Source organism: Magnolia sinica, chromosome 18 (genome assembly GCF_029962835.1).
Source record: "Magnolia sinica isolate HGM2019 chromosome 18, MsV1, whole genome shotgun sequence".
Taxonomy (NCBI): Eukaryota; Viridiplantae; Streptophyta; class Magnoliopsida; order Magnoliales; family Magnoliaceae; genus Magnolia; species Magnolia sinica.
The window spans coordinates 13351043-13374302 of record NC_080590.1 but is presented as its reverse complement, the minus strand read 5'-3'; the positions used below and the strand labels follow the sequence as shown (position 1 = coordinate 13374302).

The 23260-nt window shown below is 38.9% G+C and overlaps 1 protein-coding gene across 1 annotated transcript in view; it reads left to right on the top strand.

Annotated features, from left to right (window-relative positions):
* The window catches only part of LOC131232631 (tubulin-folding cofactor D), a 41929-nt gene extending 18960 nt beyond the window's left edge, over nucleotides 1-22969 (top strand). The window contains exons 6-17 of the mRNA XM_058229002.1: nucleotides 2421-2537; nucleotides 2747-2851; nucleotides 8209-8379; nucleotides 8498-8713; nucleotides 14337-14535; nucleotides 15518-15723; nucleotides 15956-16177; nucleotides 16275-16835; nucleotides 17853-18122; nucleotides 18655-18699; nucleotides 22036-22221; nucleotides 22346-22969. Coding sequence (XP_058084985.1) covers nucleotides 2421-2537; nucleotides 2747-2851; nucleotides 8209-8379; nucleotides 8498-8713; nucleotides 14337-14535; nucleotides 15518-15723; nucleotides 15956-16177; nucleotides 16275-16835; nucleotides 17853-18122; nucleotides 18655-18699; nucleotides 22036-22221; nucleotides 22346-22633 — 2586 coding nt within the window. The 3' untranslated portion in view covers nucleotides 22634-22969. The remainder of the gene's footprint in view (nucleotides 1-2420; nucleotides 2538-2746; nucleotides 2852-8208; nucleotides 8380-8497; nucleotides 8714-14336; nucleotides 14536-15517; nucleotides 15724-15955; nucleotides 16178-16274; nucleotides 16836-17852; nucleotides 18123-18654; nucleotides 18700-22035; nucleotides 22222-22345) is intronic.
* The last annotated feature ends 291 nt before the right edge of the window (nucleotides 22970-23260 follow it).

The following is a 23260-nucleotide window of genomic DNA, read 5'->3' as shown; positions in this document are numbered from 1 at the left end:
TGAAGCATGTATTATTCTGTACTTATTTTTGTCCAGATGCACCACAGGAAACATTTTCTTTCATATTTCCTTATCAAAGTATTTAGTTGGATCTGCTGAAATTTAAATTGAGGAAATGCCATTTTTGCAGAAACAACATTTCCGTTATTTGTTTTTGTAAATTTCTTGAAATCATTTATCATCATTCCATTTCCCTCCCATTTCCTAGAAAATGCTTCTTTTTCTTTTCCTTGCCCATACTTATGAAACAAAAATTTCCAAGAAATTGGGGCAAAAGAGAGGAAACCAACCCATCTATCTACGAAGTGCCCACATGTTAGCCACATGCGTCACTGACCATATTCAAGTGTCCCACCTGCCACTATCTTCAGGCTCCCCACATGTGCCAATGTCCCCGCATCTGCCAATGTGCTGCATGAGCAACATGTGCCATCATCTATCTTAAAGCACCACACGTTCCAACATGCCACATGCAACATGTGCCACTGCCCATCTCCAAGTGCCCCACATGTCAAAGTGTCACATAACATGTGCAACACGTGGCACTATTATCTTCAAGTTCCCCACGTGCCACTATTCATCTTCAAGCATCCCACATGTGCCAGTGTCCCACATGTGCCTGGTGTGCCACATGTGACATTGTGATACATGCAACGATCCATCTCCAATTCCACTCATGTGCCACCTTCCATCTTCAAGTAAAACTTCCATGAATGAATAGTGGAAAAAGGAGGAAAAATTTTCAAGAAATCTTGTTGAGAAACAATAAAGGGAAATAGTTTTTCCTTTCGTGCAATTTCCTAGAGATGTTGTTTCCAGGGAAGCAAAAGCAATAATGTTTTTTAAGGTCTCTTTAGAGAAATGGTTGTCATATTCCTCTATTAGAGAGTGAAGGTTAGCAGGATTTCTGTTTCCTCTATCACATGAATACAAAATAGCTGACTCAGCTTATCATCCTTGAGAGACTCAGTTGTGATTTGTGAGGAAACTAGAAAGCCTTTCCTCTTTCACGTAAGATTTGGGGGAGTCTCTCCTTTAGTAGTATGATTACTATATGGTTTTCGTCAAATGGATAGTTTGCCTTTGGATAGTACGCATTCATTTCTCCATACACATCTTCATCAAAGATCGGTGGTTTGCAAAGTGTTCCATAACAGTAATGGCCACCACCCATTACCATTATGATACAGGCTGTAATGGCTGTTACGACCCTTACAAAAAAGTTTCTGGACTGTAAAAGTCCATCGCGAGGCTGTTATGGCTCTTTTTTCTGTAATGGTTACGATTGTTACCGTTATGTAACCGATTTTGAATACCTTGGTGGTTTGTGCCAGTTAACAAAAATTTCTCCCATGGGACAGAGTTACCACTCTTACCGCTTCTTATTGGTCTTCAGAACTCCCTTTTCCGGCTGAGAATGTGAAGTACGGATTGCATTGGTCCCAAAACAAGAACTTACAGTTGCTTCAAAACTCTACATCTTGTGTGTCCAGCGAACCCAATACAATTAGGATTTCCTAATCATAAACAACTTTTTTGCTAAGCCCACACATCTATATAAGGCAGCTCATGCACACACCATACAGTACCAGCATGGTGCATGGTAACAATATCCAACCCATTCATCACAGGGGTACCACTATGTAGATGCCTTAATCTGAGAATCAGGTCAGCCCACAATTCAGTTGGGTCACAAACACGCGCGTCCAGGCCCCATTCCTAATCCAAACCACATTTCAAATTTGAATTTGTGCCTGAACCAACAGGGTCCAATGCGGTACCCGAATCAGGGGTACCACTATGTAGATGCCTTAATCTGAGAATCAGGTCAGCCCACAATTTAGTTGGGTCACAATTAATGAAACAAATCTCTGTCTGAAAAAAAAATCCAAAGCTAAGTGATCTGCCTCTTTCTAATTTCACTGCCCACCTGATGAGTAGACCAGCTTTATTTTTGGGCAAGATCATCTAGATGGTTAGACTGATCTGATAGATTGCTTGGATATTGGCATGTTGCTGCCATGTTGGCACGTTCGGCGGGTGTAGATGATATGCCTTGTATTGTACATGCATGTGGGCTTAGCCCAACTCTTCTAAACAATTAGTCAATATTAGCCATATCTGCATGCATTGAACTCCACTTGTACTATTCTTGATATCTGACATTTTATATTTTTTTTTCAAAATTAGCTTCAATTCGAGAATGAATTATAAAGTTCAGAGAAATCCAACAAATAGAAGTAATATATTAAAATATTGAAGCAAATTTCACCGGAATATAGTTGTATTCATAAGTTTGAATTTAAATAATTGAATAACTTCTTTACTTGGCCTGACTGGAATCTCTTTCTTCAGCTTGCGTTCTCAATCCCAACCTGATTTCGTGACGTAAAATTTGCCATGATTATTTGATAGTGCAGGACACGGTTGTCCGATGGTCTTCAGCAAAAGGCATTGGACGCACAACAGCACGTCTAACAGCTGCCCTTTCAGATGAAGTCCTGTCTTCTATGTTGGAGCTCTTTTCACCAGGCGAGGTTCGCTACCACTATAGTCTCATTCCAATACATCTTCCATTAAAAAAATAATAAACATTCTTGCTCCATGTACATACTTGCATAGGTATGTGTGTGCATAATTATAATATGCATGCATGTGTACGTGCAGGTTCTTCACATTATAATTATTTTGTGGTGGTAGTGGTTCCAAGGGTATATTGTTAGTGAAATATGTTATTGTTTTATAGGGAGATGGTTCATGGCATGGAGGCTGCTTGGCATTGGCTGAGCTGGCTCGCAGAGGCTTGCTGCTACCTACTAGTCTTCCTAAAGTAGTTCCTGTTATTATAAAGGTAACAAAGGCTTCTTCACTCACAAAATCATAGTTTGACCTAAATAACTGTTAAATATTTACTACCCTTTTTCATCTAACTATTGGCTGCTATTTGAAGATCTTTTATTTTATCAAATGTTGCTTGTCTCATGTGTCATGCCATATTTTTTAAAGTGTGTTATGCCATACTTTATAGTCATTATCAACAAATCAATTTACTCTCATTATCATCCTAGAACACACTTCTCTCACCATATTGGAAGCATTTGCCAGGTTGTTTGGACTTTAGAGGTTTCTCAAAAGTAATGTGTTTACTCTTAAAACGCAAGCTGCATTGATGCTATCGGTTTCCCTTTCCCAATATTAATTGTTTGCAACTTTTTTGTATGAATTGGATTAGATGCAATCAGTTTTTATGATAAACTAGACCAAATTGGTACTTTGGGGCCGTTTCTGCCTTAATACATGGGGGCTATCTCTATTATCTTCGAAAAGCAATTAATTTTATTGCTCCAAGAGTTACTTGAGATTCCTTGATAAATGATGTAGGCCCACGACCCACTGTAGGGCCCAACATGTGCTGATTTTGGATGGTTTATTTATAGATTCAGGGCCTAAATAATTAAGAGCTATAATTTACGATTTGTGGGAGATATGTGAGGATGTAATAATACTAATGGAAGATATGGGATTGATTTAAAGATGTTATTGAAAATTTTGAGGATGATTTCGTAGATTTGCTTTCACTATTATTAGGCTTTTACCATTTTAGATAGATTAGATTGATTTGAAATCAATCTCTCAGTTAGGGGAATCCTCATCAAAGATTCAGTGAGGGTCTATAAAAGGTGGGTGGTGTAGGATGTAGGCATTCCAAAAATTTCTAAGTGTGTGAGTTTTTTTTCTTTCTTCCAAGTATTGTAAGAGTAAGTTTAATATCAATAGAGTGCTTCTCTCTTTACTCAAATATTCTTGTGGGTGTACTCTTGTCAATTTATTTATTATTATTATTTTTTGTAATTCGGGTGTGGAGATCTCATTGACTCAATAACTGGGTTGTACCATTTTGGTATTAGAGCAGGTCATCTTTGGGGATTTTTAACTTTATGTCATCGCTTAATGGTGTCAAAGGAGGTTACATGGGAGGAGTTTGTGCAAGTAGCTCAATTGATCTGTCCACTCACAGAGTGACTGGATCAACTCATGCATATGGTAGGCAATCTTATAAATCAAGTGGGAGAGTTCTGGCACGGAGGGAATCTAGAGACTGAAGTTGGAGCACACAGACACGTAGGGTAAGGTTTCACCAAGGTCTTAACTAGCAATAGGCAACTTCGGTTTATGAAGAGACCAATGATCCAATTCTTGGATTGTTGGAATGTGATATAGCGAGTTCGTATTTAAGGTAGAAAATTTGGAATTCCATGGTTAGTTACGTGTTGGTGACTTCATTGGTTGGCTAAGTAAGGTGGAAAATATGTTCAAGTACAAGTAAATTGTCGACAATCGGAAGGTTAAGTTAGTAAGTATGAAGTTTTTTGGTCACGCATTAGTATGATGGGACAATATTCAAACCGAATGAATCCGTCAAAGTAAGGAGAGTAAATTCTTAAGAGAAGATGAAAAAGAAGTTAAAAAAGTTCTTATATGCAATTTATGCCCCTCACAATCTATGTCAAGGGAACATAACATCATGGGTAAGGTTTCGTAAGTATAAAGACCAAAAGATTTCAAGATATCTTATTGGTCTTAACATGGATATCAGAAATGAATTGGCTTTCAAAGATATATTTAGGATATCTGATGTATACATACTTGCATTGAAAGCTGAAGAGATAGTTAATTGGGGACTTGGGAGATGATTTGGTGCTCCATGAGGACCGTCGTCAATGATGGGGCAACATGCTAACTTCCCACGTAAGGCAACCACAAGACCTCCCGTAGGTTGAGGGATGATGGCCAACATCCAACAATGAGGTCAAACCCCAACCCGTGGGAGGTGGTTATGGACTGTGGGCTAGTACGCCCAAGGCAGAGCAAAACGACACTTCTTTCATGTGCTTTAAGTGTGGGCATCCAGGACATCATTTTCTTCACCGCCTTGAACATCAATTCACAATTAAAAGTAAAATTAGCCGAGAGAGGAGAATATGTTGAAGACACTAACCGCTTGTAAATGAATGATGAAGATGATATGAAATATGAATAACATGCATACAAGATGGGGTGCATGTTGGGAAAGATGTAGCAATTGTGTATGGCAATAGGGGTGAGTTGTTGCTTATCCAACGTGTCAATCGAGGGATCCTTACTCTTGCTCGGGTGGTAGACTCTCGGGAGTTTCAACACCCAGTCAAGGGTTCGAGTATCCATAGGTGGTGAAATTCCACTAGCGTGAGTGTGTGGGGTGTGTGTGCGTGTAAAAAAAAAAAAAAAAACCTGTCAATCGAGGGACTGCACTCTCAAAACGTGGATCCCATTCAATCATGTACTATCCTTAGGTTGTCTATTTTAGGAACGGAATTAATCTCCTTCATTATCCTATTCAATCATTTACTATACTTAGGTTGTCTATTTTAGGAATTGAATTATTCTCCTTCATTATCCCTTAAATCAGGGATTGTAATCACCCAAAATTACGGGTCAACATATACCATGCATAGCATTTTGTAATCTATTTAAGAGGATGGAATCTCACAATGGGGACCACCTCAAATTGAATCGAAACTTAATTTCAAGATCTCAACATTTTAGATTTATGTAGAAATATCATGGTATTAGAGCCACGATTCTCTCTTTGAAGTTCGTGCAATTTTCTTTACGATCGGAGACTTCTCGTCTTTGATTTATAGTATTCCTTGTCTCGTCATTCCCATCAATTTTTTATTTGCTACAATACAATAAAGTTTCAACATCTTCTCTCAGTTCGTACAGAACGAGTTTGTGATCTTCCAAGCAACATAAAAAATTGCTCTTAGTTCATGACATCCCGAATATTCAAAACATTCGAAAGATTTTTAGCATTTTCTGCTCATCAGAGGTAGGATTTGTAATCACAGTTATGGTTTTTCAGTTTTCTGCATCAAGTTTCATCTAATCCACACAGCATCAAGGTGCTTTTGTTGGTTATTGGATATGATTCATCGTCTGATCATCTACTGAGACTTCCCTGTGCAGTCGGTAACCATAGATAGGGTTGGCTGACCTGTTTGTTTTCTGTACTTCATTCATAGATTTGATCTATTCTTGGTTGTCAATCATATAAATGGAGAAGTCTGAGGTATTTTTGATTTGCTTTACTAGCAAAAATTATACCTCTTAGGCTTTCCAATTCCAAGTATACCTTGAAGGCAATGAATTGTCGGGGCATGTCTCCAGATCCGATTCGCTGCCTACGAGGATGAGAAAAAGATATCTTCCTAGCACACTCAGGATGCAAAAATCAAATCTTGGATTCTTGGATCAATAGATCCTCAATTCATTTTGCATCTCAAAACCTACAAAACCGCAAGGACGTGGGAAATTTTATAAAAGGTATATCATCAAGGAAATTTTGCACGTCAATTCCAATTAGAATTTGACATTCCTCAATTTCATCAAGGAACTTTATCCATTCAAGAATATTATTTAGGCTTTCTTACTTTATGGGCTGAATATGATGAGATTAAATATGCTAATCTATCTGACATCGTTCTGGCTGAAATACAAGGACTTCAAGTAACTAGTCATAGGGACCAATTTTTTATGAAACTACATTCTGGATATGAGACTGTTCGGTCTAATCTAATGAGTAGGGTTCCATCTCCATCCTTGGATGAATGCCTGAATGAACTTCTTCGTGAGGAATAATGGTAATTGATGGAAGTACATTTGGAACAGAAAACTACAGAAAGTATTGTTGATGTTGCTTACGCTACTCAAGGAAAACCTTATCCTCGTGATATGAGTACCATGCAGTGTTATAGTATGCCTCCTAGTGTCAATAGAAATTTTGTACCTACTGCAACGGAACCTGTCATACCATTACTGAATGCCGTAGACAACCTTAGAATCGGACTACTCCAAATTGGTTTCCTTGTGCCTATACTGCAACAACTGTACATCTGTTCTACAGCCTGCGATTTCATCTGCTTTGACTGCTACCTCTTCATCTAGGACACAACCTAGCTCATCTGCTTCTTTGACCCCCAAAATGGTCCAACTAATGATTCTAAATGCCTTTTCTCCACTTGGTGTCTCAGGTAAAACCAGAAAACCTCATTCTGTTTGGTATTTTGATTCCGGAGCATCAAATCACATGACATTCACATATGAAAATCTTTCCAATGTCAAAAAATACATTGACAATCTCCAAGTTTAGACTGCAAATGGAGACAGTCTTCCAATTCTTGCAGTTGGTGATGTTCCTGGCTGAGTTCCATTGACAAATGTTTCTCTCTCCTCACTTGACCACCAATTTACTTTATGTTGGCCAACTAGTTGACAATAACTGCAATATCTTATTTTCATCTTCAGGTTGTGTGATGCAGGATCAGATGTTGGGGAAGGTGATCGCAAATGGCCCTAAATGTGGATGTCTCTTTCCTTTTTGACTTTCTGCACTTCTTCAGCATAAACCAATAAATGATTTGTTTTGTTTTTTCGTTCAGAATAATTGCCATTGTGCCACAATAGGTTTGGACATCCAAATTTCAAAACTTTATCACTGTTGTTTAATTCTGGATTGACGAATAAATCTGTTGGTGTGAAAAATTGTCTTTTTATTGTACTTGTAAGTTTGGGAAAAGTAAGACCCTTTCATTTCCTACATGTACTACATTAAGTTCAATATGTTTTGATTTAATACATCGCGATTTATGGGAAATTGCTCCATTTATCTCTCATGCCCATTACAAGTGTTTTGTGACCTTTATTGATGATTTTAGTCGTTTTACTTGGGTATACTTCTTGCATTCGAAGTCGGAAGTTTTTCATGCGTCTAAGATGTTTTTACCCTATGCAAGTATCTGTCTGCCTGCTAGATGCTGCAAATAACTATTACTCCTGATGCCTGTACTGTTTGCCTGTGGATCTTTGTAGTAACATATTTTGCACTCAGGTTATTCCAATCTGTCATGGACCCTATCTATGTCCTCTTCTTACTATCTTTTATGACCTTGTTTGACTCTGTTTGTCATTTGCTGACTATGTAAAGAAGCTACATGCATTTTATGGTGTAAAGTTGGTTAGTGCATTCTTTATCAGTATATCTGTTCAGTAGAGATTCAGGCTTTTTATGGCTAAAAATGCAAGTGGATAGATGCTTTGCGCACATGGCACCCATCTTGCTTAAAGCATTACTATTTACTGAAAGCATTTTTTTTTTTTTTCCAACAGGCACTACATTACGATATAAGAAGAGGTCCACACAGTGTCGGATCTCATGTGCGTGATGCTGCTGCATATGTTTGCTGGGCATTTGGTCGCGCATACTCTCATGCAGATATGAAAAGCATATTGGAACAGCTTGCTCCCCACCTTTTAACAGTTGCATGTTATGACCGTGAGGTTAGTAATCTTTTTGTTTCTCACAATGATTTGTATCTAGATTTCGTTTATCTGATGCTGTCTATAAATATCAGTATACCTATAGGTCTGATATGATCAAGAGCTCTATGATGTTTAGGTTAATTGTAGAAGAGCAGCTGCAGCTGCATTTCAAGAGAATGTTGGGAGGCAGGGGAGTTTCCCGCATGGCATTGATATAGTGAATACAGCCGATTATTTCTCTCTCGCCTCACGAGTAAACTCTTATCTCACTGTCGCTGTGTGTATTGCACAGTATGAAGGGTACCTCTATCCTTTTGTGGAAGAATTGCTATTGAACAAAATTTGTCACTGGGTATGCTAAGTTTTCTTTGCATCGTTATTCATTGCTTCTAGTTTTAGTTCTCATGTTTTTTGCAGAATCGACCTCTTTGTAACTGGAGAAAAGTTAGGAACTAGATTTTCACTATGGCTATTGTTGTTGTTGTTGTTATTGTTATTGTTTGTTATTCTTATTGTTATTGTTTTGTAAAGCAGTGGCACCCTTATTGTTGAAAGAGTGGATTCATATAAGTTACGGAAGTACTTAGTTCATGAGCAACAGTGTATTTCTTACACATGACATGAAGCTCAAGTTGATAGATTGTATGGTCAAGAGCAAGTGCAGCTTGTTCATGTTATTGGCTTCTTATTTACCTTCTTATGTGCACCTAGGATTATTAATTCTGTTCACAGCTGCTGTTAGAGGTTGGTAGTCCGTGCTTCCACTTCCCTGTTATATTTGCTACGGTTGGTTGGGTTGCTTAGAAGCTTACTCAACATCATCATCATCAACATAGCCCTGTGCCAGTTATTTGGGGCCCATTTTGTGAATCATTGTTCACCAATCATTCCCCTCACGTGAACTGTATCCGGTCTTCCCAACGGCTTCCCTGTCATCCTCTTTTAAGGTCTCTGCACCTTAGTCATTGTTCCCTCCTTACCTGAACTATTGCCATTCTTCATTCTTCATTGCACATGACTGGGCTATCTTAATCTGCTGGTTAGAAACTGAGCAGCTCAAATGAGCAACATGATTGATTGATTAGGAACTCAATTTAGCATGGAAGTAAGCGCTGCTGCTTTTTTTTTTTTTTTTGTAAATACAATTGTCTTGTGATCTCATTTTAGCAGTTTAACTCGTGTATATGGTATTTCTTCTCCTTCTTCTTTTTCTCCTTTTTTAAAGAGTAAATACAATTGTCTTTGTAACACCCCGAACTTTTCAATACCCGAGTATTGAAAGTCCTCGAGTGTTACCATGAATTTGACTTATTATGTACACGTGTACGGTACCAATCTAGCTAACCTAACCCTACATCCATCCTCCAACGTGAATTTGACTGATTAAGAATGATCTCCATCTATAAATCAAGTCATCCGACCGTTGATCATGTGGTTTGATATATGTACTTTCCCTTGACTAAATCAGTGAATAACTCTTTATCCATAATGATTTAGATGTAAGTTCTTTTGTAAGAATTGTTTAGAAATGGGCATAGAACTATGTAAAACCATTAGATTTCACAAGACTCTTAGATCAACAATAATTATGAAAATGCCATTAACCTAGACCCCTGAATTCTAGATCACATAGTTCTCATGATCCGTTTCATATAAAATTTTATACCATGCCTATATATCATAAATTAACCATACATGTTGAATATCAGCCCTTAGATCATTGTAAAAGTGGCTCAATTGATAAATCAGCCCGTAACCATTGATTTTGGTGTCCATCGAATGAAGAAACCTCGTAGTTAGTCGTAGTAGGATATTTTTCTTCATATGAATGTCTTGGATTTCACATCATATGGACCAAGCGTGAAATATGAAGACCCCCTTTGGTAGACGTTTCCTTGGACGCGAAGTTATCCTTTCGAGGCTTATCAACTCTTTATAAAATCTAGCTCTTCAGATCTAGCCACTTTCTGCCGTTCATCAAAACTCAAACTTGGACCACACCTTGGCCTCACATGACTATGACATTATACAAAATTTGGACCCCGATCTGTGATCCTACACCATTGAACGCGGAAGCCAATTCATTCCTTTTGACACAAAAGGTGAAATTTCATATCTAGGCTTTTTCCACCATCGATCAACAACCAAACTTTGTCCAATTGTTTGCCTATCTTGACTACACGTTTCCTCCAAAATTGGTCTCTGATCATTAAGCGTGGACCACTAATTGAGATTAAGTTCGTTTCAACACCCGCTAGGAGAATTCTAAGATAAGCTTATGTAAAGCTCGGATTTGCTTCATATTTGAGCTCATGGGCCAACATGACGTGACCAGACTAATGAGTGAGCAGACCCATTGATTCCGTACAATCAAACAGAAGGTGTAAAGGTAAAACTTTCGCATGAGGAATCCGGTTAGGTAAGTATTCTTATGGTAATTGTCACCCACATATTCTTGCAAGTTGTGGCCCACCTACAACTTGGATCTGACTCAAACTTGAGGCCATGGGCCACCACGACTTGCGAAAGACGGTGAAGGGCACAGATCAACCAAAGGGCTATCATAAATGGACCCATTGGATCAACAAATGAAATGGATTTTAAACCCATATATCCGCATGTACAGCAACAGACTGTTATGTAAGTGATCTTTATGGTAAGTATCAAGCACACGTCTTTGCAACGTGTGGCCCACCTGAAGCTCAGATCGACTTCGAATTTAGACTCGTGAGTTAACATGACCCGACCCAACTAATCAACGGAATAGATTTTCACAAAAACATCATGGTGGGACCTCACCTACTCCAACAAATGAACCAAGGTTGGTAACAACGTTCGAGTGAAAGCCCCCCAAAAGAAGAGAAGAAATCTCATGCCGCACGCAACTTGAACGGGCGACGTCCGTTTGGAGTCAGTCCGGCCCACCAACATGATCATCTCGGACAATCCGATCCGTCCATCGTGCCCATAGGTCAGAACCGACCAAACCCTAGCACTTTCCACACGTTTTCAGGTCTTCACTTGTGCACAATTTTGAGCACAAAAGAGCCGCTCACAATCGAGTTTCACTGCGCTGTGAAACAACGCCCGAAAAGGAAAGTGTCTTCTTCCCTTCTCGCTTCCACGTTCGAATCCAACTGCAACTGAAATACAGTGGGACCCACCACCAAGAAACGAAGAGCAGATCCACATCATTTAAAGAAACTGATCAGGCAGAAAGAAATCTGATCAAGAAACACCATCAGAAATAGGGCCATCCTTCCCAAGTGAACGTGTGACGTTAGATGCTGCCCAATCACACGACAGGCGATCAAGAGCCAATCATAGACATCCATCGGGTGGCCTTCCTTCACAGAGATATCACCCAACAACTAGATAGGGCCGAACACATTAGATGGAATGAGAGTTTCGATCCGCGCGTAGGCAGCAGTGAAACGCTGTGTGTAAATAGAGCTGCGTAAGATGCAACCTGTATGGACTAAAACTCTCCTTACGCTGGATTTCATCTGAAAGCCTGTAAAGGCTTAACATGCGAGGGAAGAAACCCATCCAGCTATCCCGTCCAATAAGAAGAAAGAAACGAGCGAGAGAAAGAGAGACAAACGAGAGAGAGGGTTGGTGCAGGCACCGGGTCAACTCAGCTCGATTTAGGCTAAGTCAAGCCGGGCTTAGGCGTCCATCACTGGATCTTTTTTAGCAAAGAAAGGAAAGAGAAAGAAAAGAAAAGAAAAGAAGAGAGAGAGAGAGAGAGACAGAGAGAGAGAGAGAGAGAGAGAGAGATCTACGGCAGCAATAAGTGGAGGTCGGCCCCGCTTGAGTTGAGCGATTCAGTAAGAAGCGAGCTACGACTTAAAGTAGGTCCACGCCCAACTCTCTTCCTTCCTAGACTTCTTTCTTTTCCTTTTCCCTAACACATTGATCCAAATCGTGTCGAAAATCCATTAGTTCAAAGAAGGTAACCACTCAAAAGGAATTGTTAATATTAGTTTGAAGATCTAATCCTTCGACGCACACCTACGTTCTAGGAAGAAATAACATTAGAGGTGAGGGTTTTATCCTTTAAGCTTACATTAATTTAAATTGTTATATTTATCTTACCTTTTACATGCCTTCATGTTACTATGAATCCTCCCTGCAATTATATGTTTTACCATCAATTATTTGCCCTTTGGGATTGTTGTGTAATGTTGATTACGAATGATCTTCATGAATTTATGTGGGGGCGATGGATACAAGCCTTGCCCTTGCCTTTATCAATTTATTGAATTAGCCCTTGCCACTCTCCTCTTTATTGAGTTGGTTATTACCACTCTCCTTATATTTGAGTTGGCCATTGCCACGCGTCTATTTGTGGAGTTAGCCATTGCTACTCTTCTTTTTATTGAGTTGACCATTGTTACTCTCCTCTTTATTACGTTGGCCATTGCCACTTTTATCTTGGCTGAGTTGGCCATTGCCACTCTTCTTTTTATGTTATTAGCCTTGTGCTATCTATCTTTAAAGGACTTGAGCTTGTATCTAGATATTCCAAAGCTCTCATGATTCAATGAATTTCCCCTTTTGGTGCAAGTATTATGTTGGGAATCCCTCTTCTAGCAATCGAATAAATATTGTGGACGTAATGTGTTTTCAGTAGCGGCTCTGAGGCGACACGTAATTCCATGTTTCATGGGTGATGGTGCACAAATTGGTGTATGTAAATCGTTATACGTGTTACATCAATTCTTTTCTTTTTGAGGGTTGGATATCGCAATTAGTCGCTCCAATCCGGTCTTTTCTTTTTAGGGGTTGGATGTCGCAATTAGTTGCTCCAATCCAGGTTGCATGATTCACCTAGTTATGTGTTGTGTTTGTCTTGGGATAACCGCATAAATCTATGTTAAAAGTGGCACACGCCGGCGAATCTCCGTAGTATGGGATGCGGGGCAAGTCGGATAACTCTAATCATATTCCACATTGTGGCGATCACTAAGTGTGATGAACCACATATACTTTGCTAGGCATGCATCTCATGTAGATTGCTTATGCATATTGATACCTCTTATAGTTGTGGAGTACGAGACATATCAGAACCTTTACATTGCTTTTATGAATCTCTTGAATTACTGTTAATCTTAAAGGATAACCATCACTATGAGTAGGGCGTTGATAATACATATAAAAAAAAGAAGAAAAAAAGGTGATGTACAGATTGAAGACCTAGAGGACCATCTCCCTATGGAAGACTATACTGAAAGAAAAATATGATGATAGTTTTATTATTTAGTTTTATACTTCCGCTGCAAACTCGATTAATGTAATAAGCTTCCATTGAGAAGGCATTTGATTATTTATTGAATTTCTTTACTCTGATGAAATAATCAATCCAGTCGATTTTATTCTTGTGAATGTTACCTTCATGAATGTATCCAGATGCGATTTAAAAATAAATAAATAATAATAAGGTGCGATTTCTAAAGTATCCAAGTTTTACATTATTAACACCCGGTTTTCTCGGGCACGAGTATAAACTCTGGCCGTAAAAATTCGGGATGTTACAGTCTTATGATCTCATTTTAGCAGTTTAACTTGTGTATGTTGATGTTATTTCCTTTTCTTCTTCTTCTTCTTCTTCTTCCTCCTCCTCCTCCTCTTCTTCTTCTTCTTCTTTGCATGTATAAAGGTAGTCCCATAGGAGTTTTATATTTCTGCCTAACTTGGGAACAATTTGGAGAGAGCTTACCATGCCTATCTCAACTGCCATAGGGATGGAGGTTACTGGCATTCTCTATATATATGAATAAGGAGTCTCTTTCTCTAACGAAAATTTTCTTCATTTTCTGGAGTTTCCTGACTCTCAAATATACTATCTTCATTTACAAAAGATATCTTGGTGCTTGAACTTGGAAGTAGGGTGAGTTGTGTAGTCAAGATTGTTTGCTTGATTTCAGTTTCTTTCATATGAATATCTAACCTACAAATTGTCTACATCCTAGGATAAAGGTCTGAGAGAACTGGCTGCACAAGGTCTTTCTTCTCTTGCAAAATATGATCTTGGATATTTTGCTGATGTTGTGCTCAAGAGACTAATTCCCTATACTCTCTCAACTGATTTGTGTATGCGTCACGGAGCAACCTTAGCTGCTGGGGAACTTGTTTTGGCTTTACATCAGTCTGGTTTTATGCTTTCAACTGGTTAGTATCTCACCAGCTGCTGTTGAACATTATGTATTTAGTTGTTAACTGGAAGTTCTATTGGTTGATTTGGGGTTGTGATGCAATATCTCATGCTTACTGACATTGACTATCATTTCCTTCACAACCATTGGTTGTATTTGTCTTCTTCATATTTCAGGATATCTCCACATCATGTCTGAAAAGAGAATGCCTTCTTGTTTTTGGATGACTACTCTCTTTCATAGATCCATTGGGTTTGTGTTTGTGGTGAACTGCAAGTAACTACAGAAATTCAGTAGTTACCACACACATTATGTACCAGGCTTGTGAGCAGGACATTTTTGTACCTCGTTTTAAGATTAATGTGATATTCTCATTGTAGATATATTTGGTCTTGTCTGCTTAGAGTCAATATGTATCTCCATGTTTCCTTCTTCATATTGTGAAGCATCAATATGTAAAGGTGTTATTCAATGCGTGGGCTGAGAAACTGTGCAGTATGTCCAGGCTTTCAGAATATGCAAGTGTGGTCCATGGTTCTCTGCACAGACCATTCACACTGCGCTGTGGCCCCACTTGTACAAACCGAAAACCTGAACAGCATTGTACAATCTCTCAGCCTGAGCATTGAATACTACCTTGAGCATGTGAAGGCTGAGGTATTGTTATTATTCCTGGTATTTTAGTTATTGTTATTTGTTATCATTATCATTAAACTATGCTATATTTATGTCATACATTGGTAACTAAAATATCATTTTTTAGTCCATTTGTTCTGATGGCATTCCTGTCTAATTTTATACTTGCATAGTGGATATTCAATCTCTTATGCTCTGGAATATGTACCTCTGCGCAACAATTTTCTTTCTATCAAATCTGGGAATAATTCAAAAGAAAATTGATTTCTTCATATTTTCCATTTCTAGATATTATCTCATCCTATTGATTCACAACCTCTTACTAGTTACATGTGTTCATAGTTCTTTTTCCTTGTGTTCAGACCAGCAAAAGTCTGTTGCGGGCATAATTCCTGCTATTGAAAAAGCACGCCTATATCGTGGGAAGGGTGGAGAAATTATGCGCTCTTCTGTGTCACGGCTTATTGAGTGTATGTCTGTCGCTCGTGTATTCTTACCAGAGAAGATAAAACGAACTTTGCTTGATACCGTTAGTGAGAATTTGAAGCATCCTAATGCTCAGATACAGGTGTATTCTCCTTTTGTCTTAGAAATTTACTTCAGTAGTATTCTTGGACTTCTGCAATTGATTTCTACCAGTTAATAATGTACACGCCCTTTGCTTAATAGTTTGCCCATGTGCATCATTTTTACATGCTTTTTATCGATTCTTGATGTGAGTTCTCTCTCTCTCTCTCTCTCTCTCTCTCTCTCTCTCTCTCTCTCTCTTTCTTTTAATAATCTGTTTCACCTATGTACAGGTTTCTGCTGTTGAAGCAATAAAGCACTTTGTTCCAGCATACCTTGCTCACATGGGTGATGGAACTGCCAATAATATAACAAAGTACTTGGAACTCTTGGGTGATCCTAATGTGGCTGCACGACGGGGATCAGCATTGGCCATAGGTGTTTTTCCATTTGAATTTTTGGCTACAAGATGGAGGGATGTGATAACGAAACTCTGTAGCTCTTGTATGATTGAGGTATTATTTTATTTTAGCCTTCTTGTGCTTGTGGTTATTGTTTTCCACTAAAGCAATTGTATGGTTGATCTACTAAAGTGAGTACTTGTATATTCAGGAAAACCCCGATGATCGAGATGCTGAGGCACGTGTAAATGCTATCCGAGGACTTGTATCAGTGTGTGAGACATTAACCAAGGAAAGAAGTTCTTTCCAAAATATGGAGGAAGACTTATCTCTGCATCTGCTGATCAAGGATGAAGTGATGCCAACTTTGTTTAAAGCTCTTGATGACTATTCTGTAGACAATAGAGGTGATGTGGGCTCTTGGGTCCGTGAGGCTGCCATGAATGGCCTTGAAAGATGCACATATATTCTCTGTGAGAGACAATCTGTTGGCTTCACAAGCAATAAACCTGAAGTTGAACATTTGCCTAAGTTGCCTGATAGTGATGTGGTTGCAACAGAGCAGACATACTCATTGTTTAATGAAAGTCTTGCAACGAATTTAGTTTGTGGAATTGTCAAACAGGCTGTTGAGAAAATTGATAAAATAAGAGACATTGCTGGGAAGATCATGCAAAGAATTCTATACAATCCCAGGATCTTTATTCCATCCATACTTCATAGGAAAGCACTGGAAAAAATTGTTCCCAATGATGCAGACTTAAAGTGGGGAGTAAGTATATCTTAAGTTCTTAACTTGGTAGCTGATCGGGTTTTATTTGGAATTTATTTATTTATTTATTTTCTTGCAAGTTCTGTGAGTTGCATCGAGCTTTGTTTCCACTGCTGAATCCAGAAAGATTACATTTATACCATTGGAGTCTGTTGTTTTCTTTTGCAAATGTTTTTCCTTGATGTCCCGTTCTGAGCACATCAATTGGAGTGAATCTTTCATGCTCTGCCAAGCATGCTCTTCGTGCACCTCAACAACTGCAGAAGAGTACTGTCTCATAGAAATCACTATGTTTGTTTTATTCATCTAAATGACATACTAACATGTAGCTCAATGATAGACAGGGTGTCTTTCAACAGTGAGGTGTTGGGTTCTATATGGAAAAGAAAGTGTTACCGACTTATGTGCAGGCATGAGGTCTAACAGTTTTTTTCTGTTTGCCTGAACTGTTATACTGATGGAGAATAGTTTGCTGCATCTCCTATTACTCAAATCTGTAGTTGAATGCCAGATGTTGAAGTAAGTGCATTAACTATTGGGATGAACATTATCCAATGTACGATATTTTCGTTCACGAAAATTATCAATGTACGATATATTTTGTTCACTAATTAATTTTGTTTGTATACTGCAGTGCTCAGATTGTAAATTCTATTAAAATTTTCTTCTTGTTTACCTTTTGTGCATGGTTATCCAGTGGTCTGCCCATGCCTAAGGAAATTCATGAATAGATATTTGTTTTGGTAAAAAAAGAAGCATCATGTTATTTTAACAATGTCTTTGCTTACAGCTGTTTATAATAGATATTTGTTCTGGTAAAAAAGAAGCATCATGTTATTTTAACAATGTCTTTGCTTACAGCTGTTTATAAGTGCCTTGTGAACTTGTCTTATGTTTTCTATGATCTTTCTTCTATTTATGATTTTAGATGAGCAAAAATTACTGAACTTTGCTTCTTTGCCGTACCCCCAAATGAAACTAGCTGACTTGAGGATGTCATTCTTCACTCTTCTGCAGGTACCCAGCATTTCCTATCCACGATTTGTGCTTCTACTTCAGTTTGGCTATTATAGTAAATCGGTGCTTTCTGGGTTAGTTATCTCTATTGGTGGGCTGCAAGATTCCTTGCGAAAGGCATCAGTAGCAGCTTTATTAGATTATCTTCAAGTCTCAGAAAATGAAATGGGTGAGAAAAGACGTGCCAGAGAGCATATGCTGAGTGCTGATCTCCTTTGGGTGCTTGACAACTATGAGAAATGTGACAGAGTCGTTATACCCACTTTGAAGGTGCAAATAGTTTCTTTGAAGCATAAGATTCTTTCGAGCAAATAGTTTTTGACATGGAAACAATATGTTAGTTGTTTTTCCTCAAAAAGTTTGATTTACTGGTTAATCAGCTAGTGTAATGTGAAGATGGTATATATATTTTACTAGATTACTCTCTAAAGTGATGTCATATGGTAGGATTGATATAAGCCCAATGGCTCAAGGTTTATCTATAGTGTCTGGCACGAGTTTGATAAGTCAAATGATTTGATTTTTTAAACGCCATGCACCTGTGATTTATGTCATGGTCGTTCCCCACATTTATTATCTTTTAGCGTTGGCAGGGTATGCTGGGATTCTGTTTGCTGATCATTTCTGGCCATAATTCCAATGCGAATGCTAGAATTAGTTTGCATGTCTATGATTCGGACTTTTTCTTTACTAGTTTTGTGCATGGATTTATTTTCTGTTTCATGGCTATATTTTTCTTCCAGCCACATATTATTACCATTTGAACTTTGATTGATGTGAGGGTTTCTTGTTCTTCTTTCAGACCATTGATATTCTCTTCAACAAAAAGATCTTCTTGAACATGGAGGTCAGTCTTCATTTTGTATTTGTTTTGCTGTTAATGTTTCACTTTAAGAGACTAGTTTCTTGAACATGGAGGTTAGTCTTCATTTTGTATTTATCTTGTGCTTGCTCTTTCTTGTTTTGGCTAAGTGACAGGTTGCCCTTTCTTATTTCATTTATTGTGTGTTTTTTTTTTCCCCCTTTCCTTTAACAGTAAATAAATGTCATAAATATCAGTATATCACCCATTAAATGTTAGTGCTTTCTGAGAGACGAGATTCATTGAATGACAAATATCATCCATTGATGTCACAAATATCATCAGGGAGACTAGATCCATTGAATGTCAACCATTGGATACTCGCCTAAAGCACAAGATTCATTGAATGCCAAGTGGTTCTTGACTTGAATTTGAACACCTATAGGTGGTGATGTTGGTTTGTTACTCATCTTTCTGTTACTTGCCCTATCTCATTTTTAATCTTTGCAATAGAAACCATGGAGGAGGTATGCAGACCTTTTAAGGAGGGAGGGGTGGGTATCATGAGGTTAGAATATGTTAATTCTGCCTTGTTGGGTAAATGGGTTTGGAGGTTTGGGGTCAAAGAGGGTAGCCTTTGGGGGTCTGATGTTCCTGGGAAATATGGGATGTCCAGTTCAGGGTGGTGGATAAAAGAGTGCACTTTCCAGAGCTTCCTTCAGCTGGAAATTTATTGCTCGTTTGGCAAGTAGAGTCTTCTTGGAAATCAGCTTCTCTGTTGGCAGGTGAGAGGGTCCATTTCTGGGAAGATATTTGGATTGGGGACTGTCCTCACACTGCTGACTTCCCTCATTTTCTGTTCAAGACTGCACATTTTGGTCATTAGCTGTTTCCTCCCTTAGGAGAATGATGGTGTTTGGATCCCTCCTTGTCGCCACGACCTTAGGGATGATGAAGCTGATGAGTTGGCTAGTCTTCTCGCTAGATTGGAAGGTGTTCATCCTAATATGGCTGAAAAGGATGGGCTGTTCTGGAGGAGATAAACTGGGGGTGTTTTCTGTTCGCTCATTTTTCGACGTGGTTTCGGAATCCGCTTCTGTTGTTGTTTGCTGTCACACAGGCTTCATCTGGAGCTATGGAGCAAGGTATGCCGTAAAGGCCGTTACAGGGCCGTCAAGGCTGTACGTAAAGGTAACGATGGCAACTGTTAGTTTGTCACTCATTACGGGGTCGTAACAGTCGTAATAGCCATTGTGAAAAAAATGACCTGTAACCGCTGTTAACGACCTGTTACACTCCCTATAAAAGCCGTAATAGCCTCGTAATGGTTTGTTATGGGCCAAATATAGGTTTTTTGGATTTTTTTTTTTTTTTTGTTAACTTTTTTTTGCAACTTTTTTTTTTAAAAAAATTTCTTTCAATAAAAAAAAGAGACTGTAATGGCCGTTACGGGGGCCATAACAACCTTTATGACCTGTATTGTAAAGTTAACGGTGGTGGCCGTTATGGATATCGTTACCGTTACATAATACCTTGCTATGGAGTGCCTTTGAAGGTTGTTGTGTTTATATGGCTTGTGAGTAGGATAGAATCATCTTCTTGCTAGATGGGAAGGTGTTCATCCTAATCTAGCTGAAAAGGATGGGCTGTTTTGGAGGAGAGATAAACCTGTGTGTTTTTTTTTGGTTCCTTTATCAATGTGGTTTTGGTATCCGCTTCTGCTGCTGTCTGCTGTTTGCTGTCACACAAGCTTTCATCTGGAGCTATGGAGTGCCTCTAAAGGTTGTTGCATTTATATGGCTTTCGAGTAGGAATAGAATCCTAACTATTGATCATTTACCAAAAAGGGTGATGGTTCTCCCTAATGCTTGCCTTCTTTGTTTGAAGAATGAGAAATCGGTGAATCATATTTTCATCCATTGCCCGTTCGTGAGGGAAGTCTAGGATGGTATTCTTCCCCCTTTTGACATCCTGTGAGCTATGCCTGGCTCCTTGGAGGAGCTCCTTCATTTGTGGCACGTGGGGGGGCCTCCTGCTAAAGACCGACAAAAATGGTGAATGGTGCTACTAGTGGTTCTATGGTTTGTTTGGTTGGAAAGAAATAACAGATGTTTTAATAATTGTAGGGTTTTGTTGGTAGTGCCATATGGAAAGTTGCTGGTCTAATTGAGGATTGGGTCTCTCAAGTTCTAGATCTATTTAGGGTGGTTTGTCCCTTTAGGGCATGGTATACCATAATGGCCGTTACATAAAGGTAATGGTCGTAACCGTTACATTTTACGGGATCATAATGGCGGCAATAGCTGACGTAAAGAAATAACCCGTAACAGCTGGTATGTAAAGAAATAACCTGTAACAGCCGTTATAGTCCCTGTAATGGCCCATTACACCCCCCATAAAGGTTGTAATGGTCCATTACAGGGCCAATACAAGTTTTTTTTGGATTTTTTTTTTAAAAAAAAAAAATAAAAAAGAGACCATAACAGTCGTTATGGGGGTCATAACGACCATTATAGCCCGTATTGTAAAGATAACGGTGGTGGCCATTATGGCCACCATTACTGTTACAGAATGCTCACCTGCGCACCAGTTATCATGAGAACTTGTGAGAACTTTTTTAGAACTCATCTCCTGAGGTATGAGCGCAAAATCTGAACCGTACATGTGATGCGGTACCCCTAGGGCCCAACTTTCACCCTGATCTAAAACTTTGGTGGGCCATGGAAAAAGGAAACAATTTCCCCCATTGATTTGTCTCTCTTTTGCCATGGCCCACCAAAATTTTGGATAAGGGTGAAAGTTGGGCCCTGGGGGTTTCATGGGGTTCAACATCACATGGATGTTTCAGATATTGCGCTCACATCATGGGAGATGAGTTTTGAAAAAGTTCTCATGAATACCCTTGAGAATTGGTGCGCAGGTGAACATTCCTCTGTGTGTGTGTGTGTACATACATGCATACATACATAGAGAGAGAGAGAGAGAGAGAGAGAGAGAGAGAGAGAGAGAGAGAGAGAGGAATGTATGGGAAATCAAAACTGTGTTGGCTTCTTGAAGGAACAAGGAAATATGAAGCAACAAGGACTTCTAAGAATAACGAATTCTTTTTTATGATATTACATTCTTCAGACCTTGGTCAGCTCTTCATGGTCCGTTGTTCTATACATGTTCTAACAAAATTAGGAAAGAAGTATCCAAGTAATTCTCATTATCCAGTCTGTACTTAGTTGTGGATGGCGCAAAGTGCTAATGTGGTAATTTTGTACATACGACAAGTATGTGTTTGTGTCCACATAATGTTATTGCTCTCCCGTTAGTTTATTCCTTATTATGAGCTTCCATTGACTGGCAGCAACATTTGTTTTCAATCATGACCAACAGGCCCATACTCAGGATTTCGCTGCTGGTATTTTGGATTCCCTGGCTGTTGAGTTGAAGGGATCCAAGGATTTCTCCAAGTTATATACAGGCATATCAATTCTTGGATACCTTGCTTCTGTTCCGGAACCTATCAACTCTCAGGCCTTCTCTCGCCTACTATTTTTCTTAGGCCATCGATACCCAAAGGTATGTTGTAAACCAGACTATTGAGTCAAGATTTCATTCTCATGACTGAGTTTGAAGACGTCCCTTATGATGGATTTTGTACATTTTAACTTTCCTTGGACTAAAGAGTAGATATTGTCTTCAGATACGGAAGGCTGCTGCCGACCAGGTTTACCTCGTCCTCCTCCAAAACGGCAGCCTTGTGGCGGAGGACAAAATGGACAAGGCACTTGAAGTTATCTCAGAAACTTGCTGGGAAGGTGATTTGGAAGAAGCAAAGCATCGAAGACTGGAGTTATATGAGACGGTGGGAGTGGAAGTCGGTTCTCTTCTCAAGGGTAGGATCAGAAAATCAGACAAGGATAGGGATAAGAGAGCTAAAGCTGATGAAAACGAGTCCTATTCCTCGTTAGTTGATTCCACTGGTTTCTGACCAATCTGGAGGAAAATGCCTTGCTTTTCCCATCGCAATTTTTGTCTTTGGATTGGTGTTTCTGAACCCTTGCGGGTTCTTGCTGGAGTCATTGTTTTTTTTTTCTTTAAACTTTCTGCTGCAGTGCCATTACAAGCTCTGAAATTCCACCACTCCAGTTGGATAGGTTGTTTTTATTTCTGTTGTTGGGCATATATGTTGTAATTCCACCACTCTCGGTCGGATAGGTTGTTTTGATTTTTGTTGTTGAGCATATATGTATTCAGTGTTGCATGGAGCTATCAATGGGCTAGCGCCAAGCAGAATGAAAATTTCAAAGGCCGAATCCTACCTCAACATGGTGTGTCTTGGATCTTGTTTTGTTCTCTGCCTCTTTGAAGGATGGAAGGTACCAAAAGGGTTTTTTTTTTTTTTTTTTTTGACCTGTTGTCGAGTCAAGAAAATTTAGAATGGTGGAAGTTGGATGAAGCTTTTATAAGAATTCACATATATTTTTACAGGGTTCAAAACATAAGGGAGAGGGTAAAAGAGAGAGAGCATTGTATACCAATTTTGAAGCAACTACGACTGCAGTAATATATGTGAGCAAATTTTGTGATCCTTCTTGACCAGAGGGTCTTCAATGTC